The 26,449-nt window shown below is 38.5% G+C and overlaps 2 protein-coding genes across 6 annotated transcripts; one reads left to right on the top strand and one right to left on the bottom strand.

Annotated features, from left to right (window-relative positions):
• Nucleotides 1–137: 137 nt before the first annotated feature.
• ablim2 (actin binding LIM protein family, member 2) lies at nt 138–16,603 on the bottom strand. Of its 5 annotated transcripts, XM_077544313.1 has the most exons (21): nt 14,744–14,906; nt 12,511–12,660; nt 10,683–10,866; nt 9,449–9,561; nt 9,236–9,362; nt 9,062–9,155; nt 8,859–8,946; nt 8,714–8,772; nt 8,247–8,324; nt 8,022–8,165; nt 7,833–7,950; nt 7,488–7,688; nt 4,220–4,327; nt 3,814–3,867; nt 3,504–3,541; nt 2,795–2,903; nt 2,647–2,705; nt 2,400–2,460; nt 2,284–2,291; nt 2,113–2,193; nt 138–1,954 (listed from the first exon to the last, which is right to left on the bottom strand). In XM_077544313.1, the coding sequence occupies exons 1-21, from the start codon at nt 14,757–14,759 to the stop codon at nt 1,841–1,843; spliced, it is 2,004 nt and encodes a 667-aa protein (XP_077400439.1). In that variant the 5' UTR covers nt 14,760–14,906; the 3' UTR covers nt 138–1,840. The 5 variants fall into 5 exon arrangements, 1 of the variants encoding a protein (XP_077400439.1); XR_013288341.1 differs by lacking the exons at nt 138–1,954; nt 7,488–7,688; nt 14,744–14,906 and adding exons at nt 5,871–5,930; nt 16,223–16,603 and having other exon boundaries at nt 2,284–2,460; XR_013288340.1 differs by lacking the exons at nt 138–1,954; nt 7,488–7,688 and adding an exon at nt 5,871–5,930 and having other exon boundaries at nt 2,284–2,460; nt 14,744–14,905.
• Nucleotides 16,604–17,192: 589 nt separating this feature from the next.
• On the top strand, nt 17,193–24,943 carry zcchc4 (zinc finger, CCHC domain containing 4). The gene is made up of 18 exons (XM_077544591.1): nt 17,193–17,474; nt 17,550–17,668; nt 17,885–17,967; nt 18,254–18,526; nt 18,740–18,820; nt 18,923–18,995; nt 19,086–19,236; nt 19,314–19,414; nt 19,488–19,609; nt 19,703–19,778; nt 21,121–21,172; nt 21,348–21,485; nt 21,838–23,705; nt 24,010–24,060; nt 24,145–24,308; nt 24,393–24,457; nt 24,534–24,700; nt 24,795–24,943. Exons 1-13 carry the CDS (start codon nt 17,387–17,389, stop codon nt 21,924–21,926), a joined length of 1,446 nt encoding a protein of 481 aa, XP_077400717.1. The 5' UTR covers nt 17,193–17,386; the 3' UTR covers nt 21,927–23,705; nt 24,010–24,060; nt 24,145–24,308; nt 24,393–24,457; nt 24,534–24,700; nt 24,795–24,943.
• The last annotated feature ends 1,506 nt before the right edge of the window (nt 24,944–26,449 follow it).

Here is a 26,449-nt window from a genome sequence, read left to right as displayed (position 1 = left end):
TGCTCTTCCTTCTTGTTCAGTACTAGAAATACATTTTAAAACTGTAGATAGACATGATTACACATTAAAATACATATTTATATTATTGTTAAATAATAAAATAAAATAAACACAATTCCAATTAACAGTTGGCCAGGTTGCAGTTGGTTAAAGCACTTTAATGGCAGAGGAATAATAGAAACAGGAAACCGTTAGTGTTTTACTTACAAGGCGCAAAATAAACTCGATATGTATGTAACTTCAGAAAAATACAAATAAAATCAAAACATCCCTAAATTATGGCGAGCAGCTGATCCTTCATTTCACTTAATATAATTCTAACAAAAAAGTATCATTATCATGCAATGGTTGTATACAGAAATACATCCTATACAATATATTGTTTATGTAGTCAGTAGTAGATGCTTACATCTTGCAGTATTGTTGTTTTAGTTTTGCACTATGTCATGTAGCTTTCAAACAACAAACAAAGCGGGATGAATAAATAAAGCTGAAACGATATACTACGCTATAGTTTTGGATTCATGGCTTCAACAGTCACTCAGTGCAAAATTGAAAATAGAAAGAAAAGATGGTACAGTGTGAGTGTGTGTGTGTGTATCCCCAAAAATTTAGAGGCCAGTGGAAAAACATGACATCTGATGTTCTTACGAAAATTTAGCAGCAAACCGCAAAAATGAACGGGAAGCAACGATATGAGAGACAAACTACAATAAAAATGTTGATATTATGACAATAACACTGTAATATTACCTGAAAAAGCTGCAAACTTACAAGAATTAACTTGTAATATTACAAGAAAAAAGTCAGAATGTTATGAGAGTAAAGTCGTAACAATACAAGACAATTTTGTAATGTTCTGAGAATGAAGTCCGACAATTTACATGAACAATTTGGAAACTTACAAGAATGAAATCTTAATATAACGAGAAAAGTCATTATGTTATCAGAGGAAAATTGTAATATCATCTGAAAATGTTGAAACTTTACACGAATAAAGTAACATTACAAGAAAAAAGTCAGAAGTTTATGAAAATAAAATTGTAATAAAACACGAAAAAGCCGGAATATTACAAGCATAACTTGTATTGTTATGTGAGTCAAGTCATATGAAAAAAGTAATCAGAATATTAGAAAAAAAAGTCTTAATATGACAAAATTCTCAAACCCAGTGTTAGTCATAAATGTATGACAATAAAGTTGCAATGCAACAATGAGGTCGTCAAAACACAAGAAATAAAGTGATGATATTACAACAAAGTTGACATTTTATCAAGCTTTATGGCGTAACATTACAAGACTTAAGTCATCACAATAAAAAGCAAAAAAATCATAACATGACAACTTTTTCTCATAACATTACAACTTCCCAATTTTAAGCAGAAAATGAAATATGAGACAGTCAGAAACTGACAAGAATAAAGTTTTAGTATTACGATAAAACAGTTGTAGTGTTATGATAAAATAAGTCAGAATATGAGGAGGAAGAAAGCGCAATGTGACAAGCATAAATTGGTAATATGTGAAAAAAAAGATCATAATTCCACGGGAATTAATTGGAAAAAAATGCTAACTTGAATGAAGAAAAATGGGCAACTTTCCATGGCGACGGACGTGAATATAGGATTTTTGGGCTAAATGATGCTGAGAAAACTCGGGCAGGAAAGGGATCTTAAAGCTGATGTTTGAGTGTGGGTGACGCTACAAGCACGGGGCATGCACACATTACTGCAGCTCATCCGTAAGGTCGCCAGTCCAACATTCCCATCATATTGCACACATAAAGCTTTGGAGCGAGGGGTGCGGGGGCTGCAAACGCTGAACACTGGTCGGCTCCTTTCTAAAACAGACGAGCCCTTTTCTTCAAGTCGTTTCTTTTCCACAGGGCCAGACGCTCAAAGTGATCCAGAGTCATTCCGAACACCTTCTGGAAGTCTTCAGGTGAGAGATGTCTCTGGCCAACCAGGAGAGACAAAAGTCAGCGGCCGAGTTCAGAATTCTTTGCTTATTCACTATTTAGGGATTTTTATATAGATAGTTCCTACAAAGTCAACTCTAAATCCCTATGTAGTCATTAGGAAATGATTTGAGCAAATGTTGATTGACGCTCACCTCCAGTCGGGTGCGATCGATGTCTCGGGGAAGCTTCACTTTTACTCGATGTGTCACCGCCAGCATTTCATAAGGGTACACCTGGAGGTATTATTTTAAGCCAAATTTATTAAATGCTCATAGTATCTAATTGTAAAATATTCACATTTACTCACAAAAATCGAAACGTACCTTGTACTCTGAGCAACACCAAAGGAAAAAATGTAGAATTAATAAAATGAAGCATAAATGGAAAAAAAAATACTTGAAGAAGAAGCCATTAATACTTCAGTGAAAAAAAATCTTACCTCTCGTGCCTCCCCAGCTTTGTGAGTCTGGATCGACTTCATCCTCAGCCATCTCAGCAGCCTTTAAAAAATAAATACAAAATAATAATAACATCAACAAAAAGTCCAAAATAAATCATTTAAATATAATTTTAGAGAGCTGAAGTCCACCTTGACTAAGCGGTGTGTCAAATTTTTATATCCTATATATATCAAATCTCTACAAATAATAAATTGATGCCTCTTTCAAATACATTTTGTAGCTCACCTTGTAGATGCCATTCCTTCCGTAACCAGGTAAAGATGCAGATTTATTATGAGGAAAATCTGTCAAAAAATTAGAAAAGACACATTTATTTTAATGGGTCGAGGTCTTTTTAATTGGCACCACACTCCCAAACAAACACGTGACTCACTTGGCCGAGAGATATTCATTGGCAAACTGCAGGTTGACTTGGACGGGTCGTGGTCTTCGGGACCCATATGTCCATCAATGTCGCTCTTCATGATCATCCAACTGCCCCTCTAAAATGGAAGAAAGAAAAACAATATTTTGGTGGGATAATCATTTTTTGCCTTTTGTTCTCAGAACCCCAATTCCCCCCCCCCCCCCCCCCCGGAATATTGTTGAAAAATATGCATTTTATTCTTGAAAAAATATGGCTTTTATTTTTGTTGTTGAGAAAATTAACATTGTTCTTGGAATTAAAATCTAAATTCTCTTTTTCTTAAAAAAAAAAAAACCTACACCCTAAGACTACATTCTTGAAACAATATGCATTTGTTCAAGTGTGAAGATCCGGTCCTCAAGGGCCTGAGTCCTGCATTTTTTTTTAGGTTTCTCTTCTCCAACGCACCCGATTCAATGATCAGGATAATTATCAGGCTCCTGCAGAGCTTGCTGATGAGCTTAAATATGAATCAGCTGTGTTGAACACGGGAAACCTCTAAATAATGCAGGACTCAGGCCCTCGAGGACCGGACTTTGACACCACTGTGCTATCATATACTGTATACATTGTATATCCTGAAAAATACACAATTGTTCTTGAAAGATATAAAAAAAGAACATCATCTTGGGAAAAACAAAGAATAGCGACAACAAATTGGAAATGACTCGCTCACCTTGCCATCGTCGCCATCCTGCCAGGATGTTCTGGAAGCTGCGAAAGAGTCGAACGTTTGGACAAAGTCACACGCAGACCAGGATAAAAAGTTAAGTCATATTTTTCCAATAGATCGTCCTGTACGGTTGAGTATCTTCTTGTAGAGATATGTTTGAATATTTAGCAAGTAGCTATGTTATGGAAAACGCATTTTTACATTTACCCAATGCATGTCATTCTGATGAGTCTGCAAGGAATGAGGAGCAGAAAAGGTGCATGCGAAACACTAAACTAAGAAAGGGAAGTGTTAAATAGGAAGTGGACTGTACCATGCTGTTTGTAGATGGGGGCTTTTCTATAGATATTATCTTTGACCTCAGTCTCTGAAAATGGGAATAGGCAAAGAGAGGGGAATCAAATTAAAGAAGCCAACATCGGAGAGAGAGAGAGGAAGAGTGGAGTGGAGAGAGAGAGAGAGAGAGAGAGAGACAGAGGGAGAGAGAGAAGCATGAGTTAGCAGTTATTTGGGATGGCAAGCCAAAATAAATTTGCATTGCAGAGCTCCGGTCAAGACAGAAAAAATAATAATTTCATGTCATCCATGCATTTAATTTGTAAATGTAACACAGTCACTGATCTGTGTCGCAGGGCACTGAGAGGTTATTCATGAGCATAAGATTAAATCCATCAAATAAAAAGCACTTAATTGGTGCAAGTTGTGTGTTATTTTCCTACCTGGTATGTGAAAGTGGCGAGGTGCAGCCATGTACGTCGAGGTGGACGACGGGGATTTTCCGTCAGAGTAGGCGGACAGGCTGGGGGTACTTCGACCACTTTCACTTCCTCCGGTCGGGAACGGATGACAGGTGAGCATCGGGTACAAAGAGCAACGTGGAGTCGGGTTAGTGAATTGCCGCAGTCGTTGACGTTTCTCACTAGCAATGGCTCAAACGGATGCACCACACTATGCTAGCTAGGGGTTCTCAAACTTTAAGGGTCCAGGGAGAAATTTGTATGTACCCTAAAATGCAAAAGAATTATTAACAAGTTGGCTATGTTGCGATAACAAATTCATTCAAAAAGACAAAAACGTTTTAATTGATGCAAGGGTGTCCGATTTATGCAATGACGCATCATAATCATATTATAGATTTTAATTGGCCCGAGCTAAGTTAATGGAAACTAAACAAAAATAATTTTGACAACACACATTTTACACCGGACTAAAACTCGACTAGATTGGACTAAAACACTCATTAATAAACAATAACTGGGACTAAATCAGTATGCGTTTTCGTCGACTAATGAAGACGAGACGAAAATGTACTTCCCTTAAGAAAAACTGTAATAAAATGTGTGGAAATTTTTAGTGCATGAACAAAAACGAACGAAAATTATATGATTTTCTAAAATCTTGTCTCTGCTAATCTGTCACTGTGACACTAGCTTGTAGCATGGAGCCTCTTGTTGATATACTGCAATTGTGTGTCAAGTTGTTTTTCATCGGAAAGATGAGAATTTGATGTGAAATAGTTTTGGATCCGAAATGTTCAACTTTTTCTGCTGACAAAAAATAATACTAGACAAATAAAATTATGCTTTTCTTGGACTAAAATAAAAACTAAAATGCTAGATTTATAGTCGACAAGCATGATTGAAACCGGACTAAAACTGAGACAAAATTTAAAAATGGCTGATAAAATTAACACTAGAGCTAAGCTATTGAGGAGGATTTAGTTCAGTATGTTTGTTTTATTGGACAGTGGTCCCCGTTTGTAGGTATGCACTTTTTTAAATGACACAACATAATTTTTTTGCAAATCCAGGACCCTTGTTTTGAGAGCCCCTTACCTATCACAGGCAATACCAGTCACTGGTTGTGGAAGAGCGTCACTCGGACCACACACATACACACACACACACACACACACACACACACAGCAGTGCTGTTACAGCAGCTCGGAATGGTCTCCGACAGCTTGGCTGTAAAATTCAGCTTCGTAAACCACAGTAATGATGAACAGAACCCTGTCAATGGCTCACTTTGGATTTGAGATCAGCACAGTGTTTGAGTGGAAGATATGGGGGTGAGAAATACTAACATGTAGAAAGTTGGCCAAGTTTAGGAAGTATGCTTCACGGTAGGTAGCATAAAGTGAGGCACGATGAGGTTCATGGAGTTAATGACAATGTACGGGGACTTATATGCCTCTACGAACACCCTAGAAGTGGCGACAAGCTTGACAAATCCACACACACATGAGGGTGGAGCAAGCAGAATGAGAAAATCAAACGGACCCGACGACACCACAAAACATGACGACATCACAAAAAGCGGCTAACCGTTCCACTGAGGCGGAGGGATGGAAGAGAACCGGTGTTTTACCATTAGGGGAAGGGAAAGCGAGATGCAAGGATGTCCTAGGTAGGGGGTCCTGTTTGAACCCTGAGAGATAATTAGGAGATTATTAGGATGTCATGCTTCAAACAAAACAGCCGTTAAAGGACGGAAATTTTGGTGAAAAGCCGGCCGGGATGCATCACAGCACGCCATTCTTCAAGTCCACTGGAGCCCAAATGAAATTCAGACAATGGGGGATTTGCTGGTGCTATTGATGGTACGGAACAATATGGTCAACGGTACTAAAACACCTAGGCATGGCATCTGTAAAGCTAAAGGTGACAATGGATGTGAATGGTAAGGCAAAAAGAACAAAAATCTACTATTCAGTCAGCCACGGAAGCCATAATAAAATCAGGTATTTTTGGGGTTGGATTTCAATGTCATTAGATTAATTATAACTAGAGGTACAAGGCGATTTACATTATTAATCGTAATTAATTAATAATTGACTTCTAATTGCAAATTTTGTATCTGTTCTAAATGTAAGATAAAATGTACAATCAAATATTTTTTTCGAATTTTTCATGCTTTAAAAAAATGTTAAACTAATAGAAATATGGCTGCATCTTTTAGTCATTGATACAGTAATTTCAGAATAATTCATAAAATTGAGTTACAATTAAAAATATGTACTGTACTGTAAACAACGTGTGTGATATTGATTTGTGTTTCTTTTCATATTAAGAGCTATCTAATCTTTAACATGAAGTAAATTGTGAAATTCTGCACATTTTCAAAATCGTAAAATACAACTTGACCTCAGTCTTCACAAATAGATGCATTATTGTTAAATTTATTAAAGCTAAAATTTGACGTGGACGTGTCTGCTGTGTTGTGACTGGAATTCTTTGCAACTAAGAGGCGGTCATTAATCCATTTTCACTGAAGCAACCGACTTTGTTTGCGGCTGTTCTACTGGATTTTGACTGATTTTGCAAGGCTCACAGAATATTGTGTTCTATTGCTATAAAATATGGAACCTACCAAAAGAAAGATTAAAGTCTCTTCTTTTATCAGAAAAAAATATATATTTGTATGTGTTTCCATTTTGCAACCATTAGCATTAGAATATAGTTTCATCATTATTCACAAACCTGTTCAAAACACTGGGGAAAAGGAGCTTTTTTGCAACATGGCCCTGGTTGGTCTCTTATACTTTGCTGCCATCTTCTGGCTGTATTTTGTAATAACTACCATTGTTTTAAGCGACCTCTTCAGGTCTGAGGCTGAATCACAGCCTTCTGTATGCTCTAGTATAAAAAACATATAAATACGTTTTTTGTGAGTGCAGGATAAAGTATTAAAATCATATTTTGAAGTTTTTGGGTTTGAATGAGCTAATTATAACCCATGCTCTTTTGTAATACTGTACTGTTACATTCATTATTATTACCACGTCATTAATTGGTGTCGTAAAAATGCATCCAAACCAACAAAGGCCTCGAAATCTATGTGGGAATAATAGATGCCTGGTACCCCAATCATGATATGAGCAGAATATACTCCTTAATGGACTGAGAGGCTCTTGTGGGAGCTTTTGCCCACCCCATCCAGCAAATTGCCCACTGCCTGCATTGAATGAGGCCTCGGTGGAGATACCTCGGAAGTAAGGGATGAAGTTGTGCTGTTGTAGCATGGACAAGGTGGTTGGGTTCAGGTGTAACGACACACCTCTACCCCCACCCCATAGCGTGGCCTTAGCGGCACCGCTACACCCTTCAGTCCCCTGGAAATGGTGCACGGGGAGGGAAGGGGAATCCCTGGCCAAGCTGGAGGTGAACTTGCACTCTACTTCTGGTCCTGAATGTCAAATATTGTGTCACATGGAAGAGCTCCAAAACACTGGAACACTGCATAATACTCAATGTGTCATATTTAAAGCGATATGATAAACACGGTGAATTCATGGCATGGTTGACATCATGAGATAGTCAACAGCAGTACCTGGTCGGCTGTTGTTCTGAGGGGAACGGCACGGAGTGTAACGTCCGTAGCCCCCCATGGAGCTGTTGGAACTGGGGCTGCCGGGCCTATGCTGACATGGTGACTTCTCCCCGTCGCCCTGGATGCGCAATATTAAATATATAAATATCCGACCCATGACACCAGACCCTTGTCACCCCACTAGTCTACCTCGCCATAGTGCCGCTCTTCAGACGCGTAGCTCACGTAGGGCGAGTATGACAGCATGTCCGGTCGGTCTATGTTGTAGATGGCTTTGGTCTTCGGAAGGGCTGCCAGGTCCTTGTAGTCCAGCATTTCTTCTCCGAGCTTGGCCTGGCAACCCAGATGAAAAAGTGGGAATGAATGAATTGCTAACAGCTGGAGAGTTGAGTCAAATCGCTGCAAGTGTCTTACAAAAATGACTCGGTTGGGAGAGCCCGAGGCACTGGACGCCGGGACGGACGTGATGCTTTCAGACGAAGTCCGAGTCACCTGGAACCAGGGTGATAATAGTTTGGGATTTTCCATTAAAGTTAGTTTTTATTTCATTTTGGCTTTTTTTTTTTTAAATTCAGTTCATTCTAAATAGTTTTTAGAGCAAGTTTGTTATTTTCAACGTAAATAAAAACTACTTGGTTTTGGTTTAGTTTTTCTTAGTTTTAGTACTTGTTTCTAATATGGAGTATTATAACAAAGGACATTTTCACTCTAATTATAGTTTAATTTGTTTTAATTGCTTTAATTAGTTTCATAAACGTAAAATGTTTGAATTTGAATCTATAGTTTTCTTTTTTTTCCAATTTTAGTTTTTGTTAACTATAATAATAACCCTGCCTGGAACACATAATAAAGTCTGCACTGTATTAGTGCCAAGTCCTTACCTTATTCTTCTCCTCCTGCTTGGCAGCTTGTCTGCATGGGGGATGCCAGATTGAAGATCCTACAGGACAGGGACAAGTTTTTAGTCCTCGGTGATAGTCGCCCGCATACATTTGGGCAAACTCTCCAAATGTCTTTTGGCTCTACCTTGGAGGTACATTTCTTCTCCTTCCGCAAACATTTGCTCACAACGGGCACAGCGAGCACATGATGGGTGATAGTGCTTCTCCCCGGCCTGTTGAGCGACAAACAAACCCTCTTAAGACCATTGGGAGTTTGGAGACTTGAAACTGCCATGTGACCACTAGGTGGAGCCATGCAGAGTGCCATCAGTCATAAAAATGGATTACCTCCAGGACTTTTCCAGTGATGTACTTCTTGCAACTCTCACACTGGATGCCAAACATGGCGTGGTAGTCCATCTCGCAAAAGGGGATCCCGTCCCTTGTAAAAACAGGAAGGAACCAATTTTAAAAAAAAGAAAGAAATATTATCCACGTGGCGGCTGCCGTCGAAGGACTCACTTGCTAATGTACTCGGCATTGAGGACCTTGTTGCACACTTTGCACTTGAAGCAGCCGAGGTGCCAGTGCTTGTCCAGGGCTACGAGGGACTGTTCATTTTTAAACTCTTTCCCGCAGCCACAGCAATCTAGACGGGAACCAACAATCTAGTTGACTTTGAAATGTACAGCTACATGTGAAAACCCCTGATGGTGTCATGAAGGCATTACTGACTGTGGACAGCTTGGATGGGCGCAGGGCTATTCGCTGGAAGAGGCTGGGTACAGTTTTGGCAGATACACTCCTTCCCATTAAAAGTCACTCGGTCACCAGCTGGAAATGGCTGCCTGCAACATAAATCGATGATAATGCAGCAGCTTTGAAAACATTGCAAGGAAAATAAGATTCTTTTTGTTTGTCTCTATGGTAAGAGAGGAGATAGCTTGAGCAAAACATAGCACTGAATTCTCCTTCGTTATAAATTGTCACCCTCCTTAAAATGATTTTTTTTTCAATGTTTTCAGGAAAGACGAAAAATTGAACCAAATAATGATTATATTATAAGTAATAATTTAATTTCAGCGGTAGAATTGAATGATCTGTTTAACTAACTATGAAGCCAATTTTACACGCTCAGAACAGTTAGGTAAAAAAAATAACCAATTTGTGTCAAAACTGGACCACGTGCGTCATTTTGCACAAAACTGGGTCAATTTCACCCATTTTTGGGTCTGTTTTGTTTAACACAATTTGTTTGTACATAACAAAACAAAAAAAAGGGTCAAATTGTCCCAAATAGCGCACCGGTCAATTTTTGACCCAAACTGGATTATTTTTGACCCACCTTTTTACATTGCAACAGATGTGGCCAGCATCCTGAGAAGATGTTTAAGGCAAAAAAATATTTTTGTCAAAATATGACTTGGGCCATTATATTATTGTATATTTAAGATGACAAAATGAATTCTTAGTTCCAAGGTTGAGAGAAGACAGCCTAAGAAAAAAAAAAATTCTAGGCTAAAATTAATTTTGAGTTACTATTGTAAGAGAAAAGACAGCTTGAGCAAAATAAAGAGATCGTCTAAGCAAAATCCACGTATTGGAGAGCTCAAATGGATAAATTTAATTGAACAAAATTAAAGAATGTGCTTAACTTAATTCATTTAAAGTATATATTATATTAATTTCTAGATTTGGAGTTCTAATGATAAGCCAGGAGACAGCTTGAGAAAAATAAAGACATTTTCTCAGCTAACTTCAACTACATTAGAGCTAAAATATCTTTATAGTTCCTATGGTACACAAACAATTTTAAGAAAATAAAGAAATCAGCTGAGCTACACGCATTTACGTAAGAACTAAAACAGATCATTTTTTATGTACTTGAAAGACTATAAAATAGTAGTTAATTTTTTTTTCTCCCACATATTCAGTGTGTACAACGCGTTTTGATTTTCTGGTTTCTTACTTGCAGGAGGCACAGACAAAGCAATGTGGGTGGTAGGTCTTGCCCAGGGCGGACACCACCTCTCCTTCAATGAAGTCCTGGCAGCTGAAGCAGCGAGTCCCGTACAGACGCTGGTAGTCCAGTGTGCACATGTACTCGCCCTGCCGCAGGAAGAAGCCCCCATTGGCCAGTTCGCATCCGCATGCTGTCCAAAGGCAAACAAAAGCGAGCGCCATCATTTCACAGTAAAATAGTTCCACATAGCGACCAGTAGGTTGGAGTCGATTTTTTTCCGGTATCTTTACTCTCATGTTTACTTCCAAGCCGAAGCATTTTGCACAAACATGCGTGTCAACTTGCAGTAATGTGTGAAGGTTTGTTGGGTCTTTTTGCAAGAATGTGAGAGGTATGCATTGTATGTCTCACAGTCTAGTTATTTGGACATTCTTGTCCCGATTTAGGATTTGATGCCTGCTTTCATATGGTGAGAAGAATTAAGTTTAAGGTTCTCCAGGAGGGCGAAATTAGAGCATTGATATGTCTATATTCTTGGAATTTCAGTCATTTAAAAGCTGCTGTTTTCCTTTACTGAACTGACACTTACTATGGTGCTATGTTGTTGAGTTATGGAGTAAGGTTCCCCAAGTTGACAAAGTTAGCAAGTAAACATGAAGTAACTTAAGTTAGCTGATGTTTTTCTTTACTGGACTTATACTTACTATGCTCCTACACCGTATTGATTAAGCAAAGGAGTAATGCTCCCCAGGCAGGCAAAGTTAGCAAGCAAGTCAACTAGGATTTTCAATAGATTTTTTTTGGAGTAGTCACCGATACCAAGTACTGATACTAATAGTACTTTTAATACATAAAATTCGCCGAAAAAATATGACAGATATATTTAAAGAAATACCTATATATAGCAATATAGCATTTTCCCTTATAAATGCATGAAATTAATGGCAATTTTCTATTCTTCTAATTTTCATTTCCTGATTGTGAAACGGCCACAAGAGGGCCGTCACGAGTACCAATATCTTGAAATAAGGCCGGAAATGCATGGCAAGTCAACATAAGTTTGTGCTTTTTTTTCTACTGGACTGCTCCTAGCTATGCTGCTTTTGTGTGTAAAGAATAATGGAGTAAGGTTCCCCAAGTTGGCAATGTTAGCAAGTAAACATGAAGCAACTTAAGTTAGCTGATGTTTTTCTTTACTGGACTTATACTTACTATGCTCCTACACCGTATTAATTAAGCAAAGGAGTAATGCTCCCTAGGCAGGCAAAGTTAGCAAGCAAGTCAATTAGGATTTTCAATAGATTTTTTTGGGAGTAGTCACCGATACCAAGTACTGATACTAATAGTACTTTTAATACATAAAATTCGCCGAAAAAATATGACAGATATATTTAAAGAAATACCTATATATAGCAATATAGCATTTTCCCTTATAAATGCATGAAATTAATGGCAATTTTCTATTCTTCTAATTTTCATTTCCTGATTGTGAAACGGCCATAAGAGGGCCGTCACGAGTACCAATATCTTGAAATAAGACCGGAAATGCATGGCAAGTCAACATAAGTTTGTGCTTTTTTTCTACTGGACTGCTCCTAGCTATGCTGCTTTTGTGTGTAAAGAATAATGGAGTAAGGTTCCCCAGACCGGTCAAGTTTGCAAGTCAAAACGAGACCATCCTCGCAATTTCAGTAATTAAAAAGTGATTCTTAGAGCGATGTTCCAATCTGCCAAACTCATAAAGTTAGGTTCCCAAGACTGCCAAAGTTAGCGCATCCATGTTTTCATTCACTGCAACATGAAAATTGAGGACAAACAAGTGAGTGGTACACACCTTTACAAACGAAGCACTTGATGTGGAAATGGTTATTTTGGACTCGCAGGGCCTCCCCTTTGCAAGGCTTCCCGCAGTTCTGGCAGGGAACAGGGCCTCGTCCTGGTTTCTGCTGTGCCGCTGGGCTTTGCACAGCCTGCTGCTGAATCACTAAAGGGCAATACACACACACACAAATACAGACGGACGTCAAGAATTTGTGCGTGGGAATGCATATTTGACAGTATTGGAGCTGCTGTTCATCTTCATTGGTGAATGAGCTTTGCCAGGAAGCTGCCTTAAGGGTTTGGCTTAATTGCCTTCATTTTCACAGGAAACTTTTATGTCAGCAAACCGGTTTCATCCCCTCATCCGTAGTGCGCATAGCCTGGAGGTTCAAGTTCACTTGTGAACTGAGACCAACTTCGACCTCAGAAAATAAATGTCTTTGTTATTAGATTCGGTGAAGCAGCATGCGGTTCCTTGCTCAAGGTCATGTGTGTAACTAGTAACTAACAGGAACTAAAACTTGAAGGAGGATACATTTTATTAGCTTAAATAAAACCCTTTTATTTCAGCTCATCTACCAACGACCAGGTGGATTTATTTTTTATTTTTTTATTGGATGAGCCCACGAGTTTGCCCACCCTTAGACTATACCATGAAACCCCTTTTAAAGGTGCCAGGCTATACTGTATGCTCTGTTTAAAAATAGGATACCCCATAATACTCAACAGCATTCCTGTTCCTGAACTATCGCATTTGGAGGCGTGGTCCAATGCTCACATTACCAAAGCGGGCAACTTTGACTTGACTTTGCTGTCTGAAGAAGCCCAACAACACTATGTGTTGCTTCAGCATTTTCCTTATGTAAAGGGGGGGGGGCATACATACATCTGGATTTTGGCCTGTTTTACTTCTGCTTCCCCTCATGCCCCACCTACATATTCAAATAATAGTGAAAGAAATTAATTAATTAATGGAGTGTTTGTGTTAACTTCCCACAGCACTGACGCCCATCTGTTCACTAAAACTCATTACAACATTTGCATGGAAAGAGGAGCTCCAAATATTCCGAAAACCTGCCATGGTTTCAACATTGTTTGAAAAGATTTTGACAGGTAAACCCAAATACAAAGGATGCTTAAATCTCAATGTGGGTGTGACTGGCTCACAAATTAAGCCTTGTGCATTGTTGTTAACTCTTGAAGCAGCGTTACTGTACAGCCAAAACACAAGCTGAGCAGGTTTAACAAGAGGGCCAAGGAAATAGAAAAACAAGATTAAATTTTAACACATATGTATGTATATATATATATTTTAATAATTATATTTGGGAATACTGTACAATATAATATTATTGTTTTACAATACATGGAAACAATAAAATGTTGTTTTTCTTAACATAAAATAATATATTTGCTGGGGGATATTTTCCCATCCCAAAGGCACTTTAAAAAAAATAATTAATTAAATACATTCACAATGATTTTTGAAAACTACATTTTTCAACAAAAAACAAAAGTACACAACATTCAGAGACTCACCTATTCCATAATAACTAAAAAAAAAAAAGAATAAAACTAACTAAATTAATTTGTAAAGTATGATAATTATTACTGTATAAAATATGATGTATATATCAAAAATTGTGATTTCAGAACATTAAGATATGTTCAGAGCTTTTTTTTTTAATGGGAAAATTATTTTAGTGAGAAATAGGAGTGCAGAACATGCAAAAATCCCCAATAATATAAAATAATTCTAATGGTAAAACAAACATTAGAAAAACAAGATAAAATTGGTTACAAAATCATTATTAATAAAATGTGAAAGCATCAAGACATTTTTTTAATACATGTAAATACAGTGCATAAAGATAATTTTAAATCATAAGGTTAAAGCATTCTGAGTTTTCCAATAATTTCCTTAATGTTCTTCTTTAAATGTATATATGTTTTTTTTATATTATACTACACAGAAACTCATCATTCCCATTAAAATTATTTTTAATGTTACTTGTTTTTTAAGATAGGGAGTCTGGAATGCTCAGGTACATTCCCATCATATTACATATGATGTGAAGAATTTTCCAAACAAATATGAAATGCTCCATTCGTAAAGCAGGTAGCCTCAAGGCTGGAGCTGTGCTCCACACTTACATAACCAGAGGCCCGACCTGCTGCAGGTGTTTCACTTAAGCAGCCCAATATGTTTTTTGTCTTTTCTCATGGCATGGCAAGCTCGTTCCTACCTGTTTCTTCTGGCATTGCAATGGATTAAATCCTTCTTTTCTTCAACGATATCCGAGCAACCTTTTCAGAGCTCCTGGATCGTCTGCTATGCAGCAGTGGTGTAATAATAAAATAGAGCGTGCCTTCTATCCCCAGCTCTGGAATGAGCCGCCGGTCATGTGACTTTCTCGCTCACTCTCGCTCTGTGTTATTCCAGACATGTGGTATAAATAGAAGCATATGGCGCGCAAAGAGAATGACACTAGGTGGGTTGGGGGTGTTTTTCCTATTGCATTATGGTCCCCTAAATAAGGGGTTGTCAAACTTCTTAGGTCCAGGAATTCCTACATGGGGACATTTTTCCAACAATTCCCTCATAATCGTAATGCCAAAAAAGAAAAAAATACTATGTGTACCCTTAAATTCTATAATAATTGAAAAGTTGTCTCAACCAGAAAAATGCCATAATCGTGAGAACATAATATTTTTTGTGATATGATAGGAAAATGGAAACACATAATGAAAATATCTACTGTATGCCTTACAAGATGCGAACAAACACCTTAACATTTAACAACAAACATGCTATCATTTGTTACAACCACTAGCTGCCAGTTGTAGTGACAAGCTCCGAATGCTAAAACCAGAACCAAACACCAAACACCTTAACATTGGCTAGTTCAAAGAACATTAGTAGTTTGGGGACATAATTCGCCACCCGTAGTGGCACCCGCAGAACCCAGTGGTTGACACCAGGGTGAAGAGGTTGGAGTGTTGGAGCGAAGTCAAACACTTTGACGACGACGAGAATGTCGTACTCTGTCTGGCGAGTGGGTACAGTTGCTGAGAGTGTTCTCCTGCTGGGGACGCCCTCCGTCAATTCACAGTGGCAAACCCAGAACACAGCGGTGGACACCAGGGGATGGATATTGTCTTACTGTATCTTGGTACAGTTGCTGGGTGAGCGTTCTTGTTGCGGATGCCAACCGCCACCTGCATCACAAACTCCAGAACCCAATGATGGACACCAGCAGAGCTGGATTGACCAATATTCCATTTACAATATAGAGAGCAAACTGAACTAATAAACATCAGTGGTAGAGCTACGTGGAAGCCAAGGGCTCACGAATTGGGCTGGGCCGGCAGGCCTAAGTCAAAATGCCAGGGACGATTTTTTGTGCCAGTCTAGCCCTTGACACCAGGGAGAAAAAACTTGGGATTGTGGCGGAACTAACACCTTGATGGGCACTAGCTTGTAGTACTTGGTCTCAGGATGGTTGCTGGGTGAGCGTTGCTGCTAGGGTCACCATCCGCAGTGGAAACATCAGAAAACCATGCAAGAACCAAATAGTACATAGGTTGGATTGTTGGGGTACCAAACACATTGACAGGAGCTAGATTGTAAAACTGAAAGTAATAATATAATTTCCCACATTTATCATGGTTGCATAGTACCAATAATTCATCATAACAGGCTAGCTCCAATCAAAATGTCTTACCAGTGCTGCTCATGCTGTCATTCAGATGATGCGCTGTAAATAAAGAGCCTCTCCTCACCGGCCCTGCATGAATGATGCCAACAGCTGCGGCGCGCCGCCCACTAACCACCTTACTTGGGTGCGTGGGGGAGTTTTTCGTTGGGAGGGCCCCAACGGAGAGGCCTGGTGGCTCCTGGTTTGATGTTACTGATGTATTCGGGCCCGCAGACACTGCGGCAACGCCTCTCTAACGCAGACAGTTTGGGCGTGGACGCACTTTGCAAAACAGGACCTGTAAAGATACACGCAGGAGTCCACCAGTTTCCTTGTAGCATTCCCAAAATAAAAGCACAGTATTTAGTAAATATTATCAAATACAACCACCCACGAAACCTTACATTTTATTAAAGATATTACTTCATTACATAGTTAACCATGAGTATCGATAAGTTACAAAGGTATTAAAAACATTTTCTTTATGTCTCAAAATTTTTTACGATGAAAGGACAATTCCTGAACCTCCTTGACTGAACGGTGTTAATCTGGCAGCTCGCGCAGAAGAGTGCGGTACAACACAACATGGGTACTGTAGTCCCCAAAGGAATGCAACCCAGCTCGTTTTGCCAAGCGCGCCTCATATTTGGACTACAAAGCTTGGGGCATGACACTTTAATTTAACTGTACTAATACTACTACTACTAATAATAATAAAAGGGGGTTGCTATTGGTGAGTGTGTCTGTGTGTGTATGCGACCACACTTGATCCCCGCTACAATTCCTAGTTTGAAAAGAAAAAAAAACGAAAGAGTGACAAGAGAAAAGGATAACTGCAGTATAAGGGCGAATAATAACAGGAAAAGGAAGTGACTTGGTCACGTGACTTACTGCCGGCTATACACTGCTGTTACACATTTGTTTTTAATAACCAGTTTTGTTAAATTTCGTTTATAGCGCAAATTTGGATTATTATCATTATTTTTAATGTACGTTTAAAAAGGGTTGTATGTTTACTACACGGAAGTCTTCTAATCACGTGATTCCTGTTCGTTCAATTACGCCCAAGACCACGCCTTTCAAACAGGGACAAAGTTCCAAGCTCAATCGTATCTCGACAACATGAGTCCGCGCGTTTCATCTTCTTATGTTATACAGATTTTATAATAATAATAATTACACGCTAACCTAATGGATACAGGAGGGCTAGGTGACAGCTGTTTAGGATACGAGGTTATTCTCACGGATGACGACACATCAACGCCGCGATGCCCACATGGTAAACATGAATCCAGACCCAGCTAATCGATCAGGAGCCTGCGTCTTTGCGATAACAATAACATTTCGTTTGCAGGACCGACTTTATTATTTGAGAAAGTAGGGAAACGAGGTGAGACAGGAAGGAGGTTTTACGCGTGCTCGGCTTGCAGAGACAGGAAAGACTGCAACTTTTTCCAGTGGGAGGATGAAAAGGTAGGCATTTGCCAGAAAGTTGTTGTTATTAGGTCTCGTCTATGCCAGCAAGGTAAAGTCAGACAGGTCAATAAAATGCTCGTCCACTAGATGATAGAAGGAGAAGGTACAAATAACCTGTGTTAATAAATCTGATGTAACGTGTGCCTTGACTCAATAAATTATACAAATGCAAAACCTCTATAAGTTTCAATGGCTGATCTGCTTGGTTTGAAGCTGTCAGAGGCCCGATTGTTGGCCAGGGTGGTGGAGAACAAGAGGAGGAAGCCTCCGTTCAGCCAGCAGCAGTACTACGCAAGGTAAAAAAGGAGCAAGGGGTATTTTAAGGCTTAAATACAGATAAAATGTTTTATTGTCTCTTTTACCATATTTATTTGGTGTTTTTACAATTTTATTTTACTATGAAGTCATTTCAGCCTCCCCAAAGAACCAACACATATTGTGTGATGTGTTTTTTTTCTAACATGAAAAAGTAACACTCTACAAATCAACATTAAATAAATCGCTCACAGCACACAAATGCAAATCACTGGACTTGTCTGATGGCCGTGAAATGTGACTGCATCATCATGCACACCCCTGCAGGCTCCAACAGTTCATCTCCCTTCCGCTTGACGAAAAGAAGTTCTGCCAGGATTGCCAGCTCCTCCTCCTCGCCGACGAGACAGGCACGCATGCCGCCCACGTTTGCGTCCCCTTGGCCGCCGCCCAGTTGAGGCGGCCCAGCAGGCTACTGCGTCCCCTGGACAACAAGAAGAGCAACGCGCAGTATCTGTTCACCGAGCCAACCACCCGCTTCCTGCTGGACACTGTGGTTACCCTGGGCTTCAACAAGGTGCTGTGCTTGGGCACACCCAGGTAAGCATTTTTTTTGTTGCCAGTGAACTCAACACAGTGTTCCCGAACACAAAAAATACACACGAGGTGCAGGTATTATTTTTGTCCACTTGGCGTCACCACCTGGACTGACTTTGAATGTGTGTGGCTTTAAAAGGCAGGGCCTATTCTGGTGATTGACGTGGGAGTCAGCAAATGTGTGCGTGCAGTAAAACTCCAATTTTTTTTTCCCAGACTCCACGAGCTGATTATGTTGGAAAACTTGGACGGAAAGGCAAAGCCAATAAAGAGCCTTCTGCTGGACATTGATTTCAGGTCAGCTTGCGCATATCATGGGAACCCTTCACAACCGTCTCTGAAAAATGTACCAAGCGCTGTGCCAATGTAAAAAATCCTCCCATGTCCTTTATGTCTCAGATACGCTCAATTCTACGGCCAAGATAAGTTCTGCCACTATAACATGTTCAATCATCACTTCTTTGACAGCGAGGTAATTAATGATCCCCAACGTAGTAAAAATAAGTGTGGGACTAATATACATAATGATCCAAATGTGTGTAACAAATGTGCTCTTTATTAGGCTTCGAGCGCAGTGCTCCAGGACTTTCTCAGAGAGTCGAATGGGGAGAAGGTGGTGATGGTGACTGACCCTCCGTTTGGGGGCCTGGTGAAACCCCTAGCCAACAGCTTCTCTTGTATCTCACAGGCATGGAAGAATCAGCAAAGCTCTGGTCAGTGCTTTTCATTCAGCATCCAGAACATTCTGATGCGGAAAGTATTTTACTGGTTTTCATTTATGTACATGTAGACAGCAGTAATGTCGACATGCCCATGATATGGATCTTCCCGTATTTCTTCGAAGCTCGCATCCTCGATTGCTTCCCTTCCCTAATTATGCTGGACTACCAGGTGAGAAAGCACTCTGCCACTATTTTGTGGCATCTTGATGCCAAGAAATCTTGAAGTTATTTTTGTCTCCTAGGTGGCCTATGACAACCATTCCCTGTACAAGCACGGCAAGACGGGAAGGAAGCAGTCACCAGTCCGATTGTTCACCAACATCACTCCTGCTGAAATTGTCCTCCCCAAGGAGGAGGGTTACAGGTAATCCCATGTTCGTCCAAAAAATTGAAAAAAAGACAACTTTCTGAAAGAGTTGCGACCCAGCAACAATGCTTTTGCTTCTCATTTCGCTAGATTTTGTGCCGTTTGTGCGAGATACGTGTGGTCCCTCAACAAGCACTGTAACAAATGCAACGTCTGCCCATCCAAGGTAACTTCCAGCTTTATCACTTTTGTCATCGCTGTCCAACCCAAAACATTGATTTAAAAAAAAAGGTCATAAAACACCAAGCTTTATCTTTTGAACGCATACAAGGTCTATTGCAAATAGCAATATGAGGAACATTTTCAGAATATTATGAGTACAAAAATCCCAATGATATAATTAAAAATAACAATGCTATTTCAATTCACATTTTTCATTTCATTCTTTACAAAAAAGAAATGAAAGGGGACAGAAAGAAGTAAAACAACACAACACAAAATAAATGACAGCAAGCAGTCAAGACACGTTCAATGTAACAAACAAAATTATTCAACGCCATGACCTTGTGTTATATATATTTTTCCAATAATTGTGCTTTTATACATTAAAAAAAAATTGACTGAGATGATTTAGTTTAATAATCCAGATTGTTCCACAAACTGACACCTTGAGTTTAATTACATCGTTCTTTTTGTTTTGTTCTGTATTTAGGTTTAGGGAAAAAAATCTGTTCCTCTTAATTTGTACTCACTTTCCCCTTTTTTGGAAGTTGATTTGCATGTTTATTGGTAAAATCTCATGATGGGCTTTATACATTATTTGAAGGTGGTTACATTCCATCAATTTATTAAATTTGAAAGTTTTTAGTTGTATAAATATTGAATTAAAAGAAAAATGGGAATGCTGTGACATAAAAGTTTAAAGGTAGAATAAAGTCTTAATTTAGAGTAAATAAGTAAAAAAAATTGTCACGAGGCAAAAGAAAAAAACACGAGATTAAAGTTGTCATTTCAATTGAACAGTCAGAAAATATGAGAAAAAATATTACAAGAATCATATTAGTATTAGGATAAAGACAAGAAAAGTTGTCATTTTACATGATTAAAGTCTATAGTTTTAGAGACTAGTTTTATTTTTGAAAATAAATAAATGAGGATACAAATAATGTTAGGAGAGAAACAGAACATTGCAAGACATCATTTTTATGAGAATAAATCTCAATTTTCCAAGAATATTCTAAGCGAAAAGTCCTAACTTTACAGTATGAGATAACCTTGTCATGTTACTTGAGTACATTTAGAATTCACAAGATCAACAAAAAAATGTCTCAGTGGAAAATGTTAAGGCTACGAGAAAAGCTGTAACTAAAATGAGAAAAATTAATTTTACACAAACTGAGGGCGGGTGCGTTTGGAGTCACAAATATAATTTTTGCTCAAAAAGTGTGTTATGAGAAAAGAAATGGCAACAGAGAATTCCCATTACAGGATAAAAAAAGTCTATTTTTTTTTAAAACTTTGGATTGAAACATTTGACTATTTTTACACTTTCTTTTTTCAATTTATAGGATGGACGCCAGTGGAAACACTGCTCTGTGTGTGAGCGATGTGTAAAACCATGTAAGTGCATTATAGTACATTAGGGCTTTTAAATTTTTTTTTTTTTTAACAAAATATGAGATGTACAGTTTGTAACTGGAAGAGATTTCCCATGTGTGAAAAAAAGTAAAAAAATCAGACCAAATACCATGTTTCTATTTTTAACAAACATTTCTTCTTCCAACTCTTCCCGAAGCATGGCAACACTGTCAATCATGTGGCCGCTGCGCCCTCCCGGACCACTCGTGTGACCAAAGCCGAGGCAAGGAGGGTTGCTACAACTGTGCCAGCCCGGGACACAAACGCAAAGCTTGTCCTTTAAAAGCATCAGCAGGCAAGTCCAAAGGAAATGCTCCAACTTTGTGTAATATTACAGTGACTTCAACGGTATTTTTTAATCAAGCACAACTGTAATGTAATGTTATGTTTAATGACACAAAATTGCTATGACTCGTCACCAAAATTCATCTATACTCATGTCAACTTCAACCTCTGAAAATATCAAAACAATTGTCACAGTATGTTGGATTTTATGGGCATTAAGTCTTTTTCTCACCATACAAGTGCGCTCAAAAGTTGACATACCTGTAGGGCACAACTGTAACTTTTATGTGCAATACATTTCAATCTAATCATTATTTAAGGATTTTTGACTTTATTCTTATCCTTTATTTTGTATTCCACAGTCATGGGTCCACATCGAAGAAAGGTTGCGTCATCCAGACACAGCAGAGAAAAGAAAAAAAAGAAAGAGCGAGCATGTAGTAAGAAATAAAAGATATGGGGGAAAAAATGGCTCCCTTTTTCATTTACCACTTTGTGAAGTTGTATTTCCAGTTTAGTAATCTGACCGAGAAGCTGAAATTGAAAAATGCCAAGCAAGTGAGCACACAATTTGCTTTAAAAAAAAATGGCATTGAATTTATTCTTTATCATGAATGTATAGTACAGGCCAAAAGTTTAGACACACCTCATTGAATGTGTTTGCTTTATTTTCATGATTATTTACATTGCAGATTCACACCGAAGGCATCAAAACTATGAATGAACGCATGGAGCTATGTACTTAAAAAAAAAAAAAAAAAAAGGTGAAATAACTGAAAATTTGTTTTATATCGTAGTTTCTTCAAATTAGCCACACTCATACCTTTTCCATTGCAGCCTGTATATGGAAAAATGGAAGGAAGCTGTAGTCTACACTTGATTTGAGGTCAACATATGATAAGCACTGCAAGCAAGCTAAATACTATGAAAATGACTCTGCGATTCCGACCCCAATTCCGAACGAGTCTTCTATCGAACTCTTACAATACAGTACGTGGTTTTCCCGCAGTGTATTAATGAGCGCACAACTACGGTATCACATTATTATCAACAAAATATCGCAGTGATGTTGTACTGCAGTGGGTTGCTCTGTGATTCCCAACCTGAGTCAGAACTAGGGATACGCCAAAATATTGAAATTGTGATGTATCATAATTTCACTTCACATTTCTCCGAAACGCAGTCGATATGCTGTATACGCACAGATTGTTTTGAAAACACTTAAGCCGTCGGATTGCGAGTGAACCGGTGGAACTTGTGGAAAACAAATAAAACGCGTCAGGAATTGGTAGCCAAATGACAAGTGAAATTTTGCCTTTTCAAGGTTACGCAAGATGGAGCACGTTGTGACCAAGTCCCGTTAAATACACGTCACTCCACATTTGCACGTGTTTCACACTTTCTTTCTTTTTTTTTTACACCGAAACCAATAAAGTTGTGATAGTTTCAATTTTTTTTCAAGTTTTTCTCACAATATTCAGACTTGATTCTCCTGAATTTACATCTGTTGTAAAAATGATGAATTTCTGTTTGGGTAAAATTTTTATTTTTTCTTGTGTAAAATGTGTTCAAATGTATCATAACTTGATTCTTGTAATATTAAAAACTGTAAAGTTAGGACCTACTTATTGTAGTAATATAACTTATAAAGTGCAACATTTTTTCATAATACCAATAATTCATTCTTCAAAATGTTAATATTAGAAATGATAATAATTATCTCACAATAATTCCAATTTAATTCTGACCTTACAGGAAATATAACTGTCATCACGTATCCAATTGGCATGATCATGAACCAGAGCGTTTGCACTAATATAAATTTTTGTTTTTTGCCTTTAAGCAATCTTTTTGTTCCTTTTATATTCATTGTCACGTGTCATGTTCAAAACTCTTTCTGCCATAAACTCGCGTCAGCAAATAGCCTCATCATCAAAGTGGCATATTGATTGACAGGCGATCTCGAAGAGTTGTTTTAAATTTTATTGCCGAACAAAAGGCAGGGAGGACACCAAAGTGCAGTGAGCCAAGATGCTGTCATGTTGAGAGCTGCATATTGTTGGCGGATTAAGAGTGACATATCTGAAAGATGTCTCATTGTCACCACATAACTTGATAAAACGGCTTCCATGCCCAAAAGGTGAGCCACAAAAGGTTGTTGGTTTGTGGCATCGTCCACCTAGACAGGATTTATCTTAAAAAGGACTCAATTGACTTTGTTCTGGTTAAGGTAAGTTGATCTTTTAAAGGTCTTTATTTTAAAGTTTGTTTCTGACCAACATTTTAAATGAATTTTGCTTTTTTAACCAGAGTCTTTGTAAACATTTGGAATTATTGAGTATTTTTGTACTCAATTTTTGTGAGCAAATTCTTAATGTTTTCTGAATTTTTTTTATTTGATTTGAAGATTTTAGATTATTTGTAATTTCATTCATCTTTAGAAAAAAATAACGTTTTCAGTAAATGTGACAAAATCATTGTGATTCTTGTTGCTGGCTACTGTTGAAAGTGAATCTGTTCATGGGATGATTTAGCAGGTGCAAGAAGGGACGCAATGGGAGCCGGGACTGTGATAGTCCTTCTGGGTGAGTAAAAAAAAAAAGGAATCTACATTTGTGTGACAAAGGAATGACTTTGGAAGTATGACCATGACTTTTATTTAACCCTAGGGACCATTTCATTTTGCATTTCTGTTGGCGGACATGATGTGAATAAAAACGAAACAAAAGTTTACGTGCCTCTTGTGATGACACTGAAGGAATCGTTTGTGGAAAACTTCAACAATCGCAGCAGTGAACAATACAAACGTCTTGAAGCACAAGTGGTGTACATGGTGCGTGCGTACAAGTTAACATTGAAGCAAACTCATTTTCTGACTTCTTAATAACCTTCTTAATGATCTTGATTCTTCTTACAGTGTGACTTCATTTACATCAGCGCATTTAGGAAGAATTTTATTAACACCACCCTCATTGGATTTAGGTAATATTTCATGGATAACTTGATATTGTGAACATTTCAAATAATCTGCATTTCCCCCCACCCCCCAACTTTTAAGTCCACAAATGGGAAACACGCAAGTGGAAGTGGCACTCAAGTTCAGGAATACATCACATGAAGAAATCCCACAAGACGATGAAGTTGTAAACATACTGCTGCATGTTGTGAATAGTACCAGCAACCCTTTCAAACTCAATGTTGTTCCAGAAACAATTGCAGTCATTTGTAAGCAAAGATTTAAAATATTCATCAATAAACAATGAACCCACAATAGCTTCATGATGAATGACTTCCTTTGTGGTCTATTTGCCATTTATAGCACCTGAAGAATCAACAACTCATGGACCGATAACAAAAACTACTGCCATCTCAGTTCCAACACCAGCTGTGTTTCTTATAGCCACTGTGCTTGAACCTTTTGTAGAAGAATTGAACAATCGCAGCAGCAAACAATACAAAGAACTTGAAACACAAGTGGTATTAATGGTGCGTATAAAGATTTAAAGTGAAAAATCTGAATAAAGTGATTCTATTACCACAATTACTCCGATGTTTTTGATGTTTGAATTCCTTTTACAGTGTGACTTCATCTTCTTCCAAGAGTTTGGTTCCCTTTTCTTTGGGACCGTTGTCATCGGATTTCAGTAAGATTTGAAATATACTACCCCCCTTATACCACAATTTTTGCGGCGCACAGTTGAAATTAATAGCGCCTTCTCGTCATTCAAGGCCACAAATGGGAAACACGCAAGTAGACGTGGAACTGCAATTCAACAGTTCGGCACCGATTGAAGATATTCCAGAAGCCAATGCAGTCGTAGAAGTGTTGCAAGAAGCTGTGACTAATCCTAACACCACTTTCAACCTCCCTCTGGATCCAGACTCTTTTACAGCCAGTTGTAAGTAACACAAGATTCTCTGAATGCCAACTGATTTCAAAGCTATCATTATGAACACATTCAGATCCACTTCCATGACTAACGGTCAGAGTTGGGAAACCCAGTTCCAGAAAGTAAAAACCCTGACAGTATTTGGCTTTAGCCACAGGTGTTTCCACTCAACATGTGGAGACGAGCTAATTTAACTGTCAGTTGAATAGAAGCACCTGTGACTATAGCTAGTCTATGGCAGGGTTTTTACTTTCTGGACATGGATTCCCCAACCCTCCTCAGGGTGTTCCTCAGGACTTCGTCCCATCGTCTCATTTGCTCATCGACTTCTGCTTATCTTGAGGGGCAATTCAAGCTCTGACCTTTTCTGAATGACGTTTCCTATATTGAGTTTTCTTTGGGAGACAAGAATAATGCCTTTGTCCCAATGAAAATTGATCAGTTCTTTTAAACTACTTTCACCGAAACAGCAAACGTACCAACAGCCACCCAAGGACCAACATCCTTCCTTGGTTTAACAACTACCATTGATGGGTTATCATCAACAACGACCCAAGGGACAGCAACTACTGCCCTCTCAGTTCCGCAACCAGCTGTGTTACTTACAGCCACTCTGTTGAAACCTTTTGTGGAAGAATTGAACAACCGCAGCAGCGAAGGATACAGAGTACTTGAAACACAAGTGGTGTCAATGGTGCGTACGATCAACATGTAAACTTTCGGAATTTGGTGATTCTTTCACTACAGTTACTCCGATGTTTTTAAAGTTGGATTCTTTTTACAGTGTGACTTCATCTTCTTCCAAGAGTTTGTTTCCCTTTTCTTTGGGACCGTTGTCATCGGATTTCAGTAAGATTTGAAATATACTACCCTTATACCACAATTTTTGCGGCGCACAGTTGAAATTAATAGCGCCTTCTCGTTATTCAAGGCCACAAATGGGAAACACGCAAGTAGACGTGGAACTGCAATTCAACAGTTCGGCACCGATTGAAGATATTCCAGAAGCCGATGCAGTCGTAGAAGTGTTGCAAGAAGCTGTGACTAATCCTAACACCACTTTCAACCTCCCTCTGGATCCAGA

This window comes from Vanacampus margaritifer, chromosome 15 (assembly GCF_051991255.1).
Source record: "Vanacampus margaritifer isolate UIUO_Vmar chromosome 15, RoL_Vmar_1.0, whole genome shotgun sequence".
In the NCBI taxonomy this organism is placed as follows: Eukaryota; Metazoa; Chordata; class Actinopteri; order Syngnathiformes; family Syngnathidae; genus Vanacampus; species Vanacampus margaritifer.
Note: the sequence above shows the minus strand (reverse complement) of the source record. Positions and strands in the feature narration are given on the sequence as shown.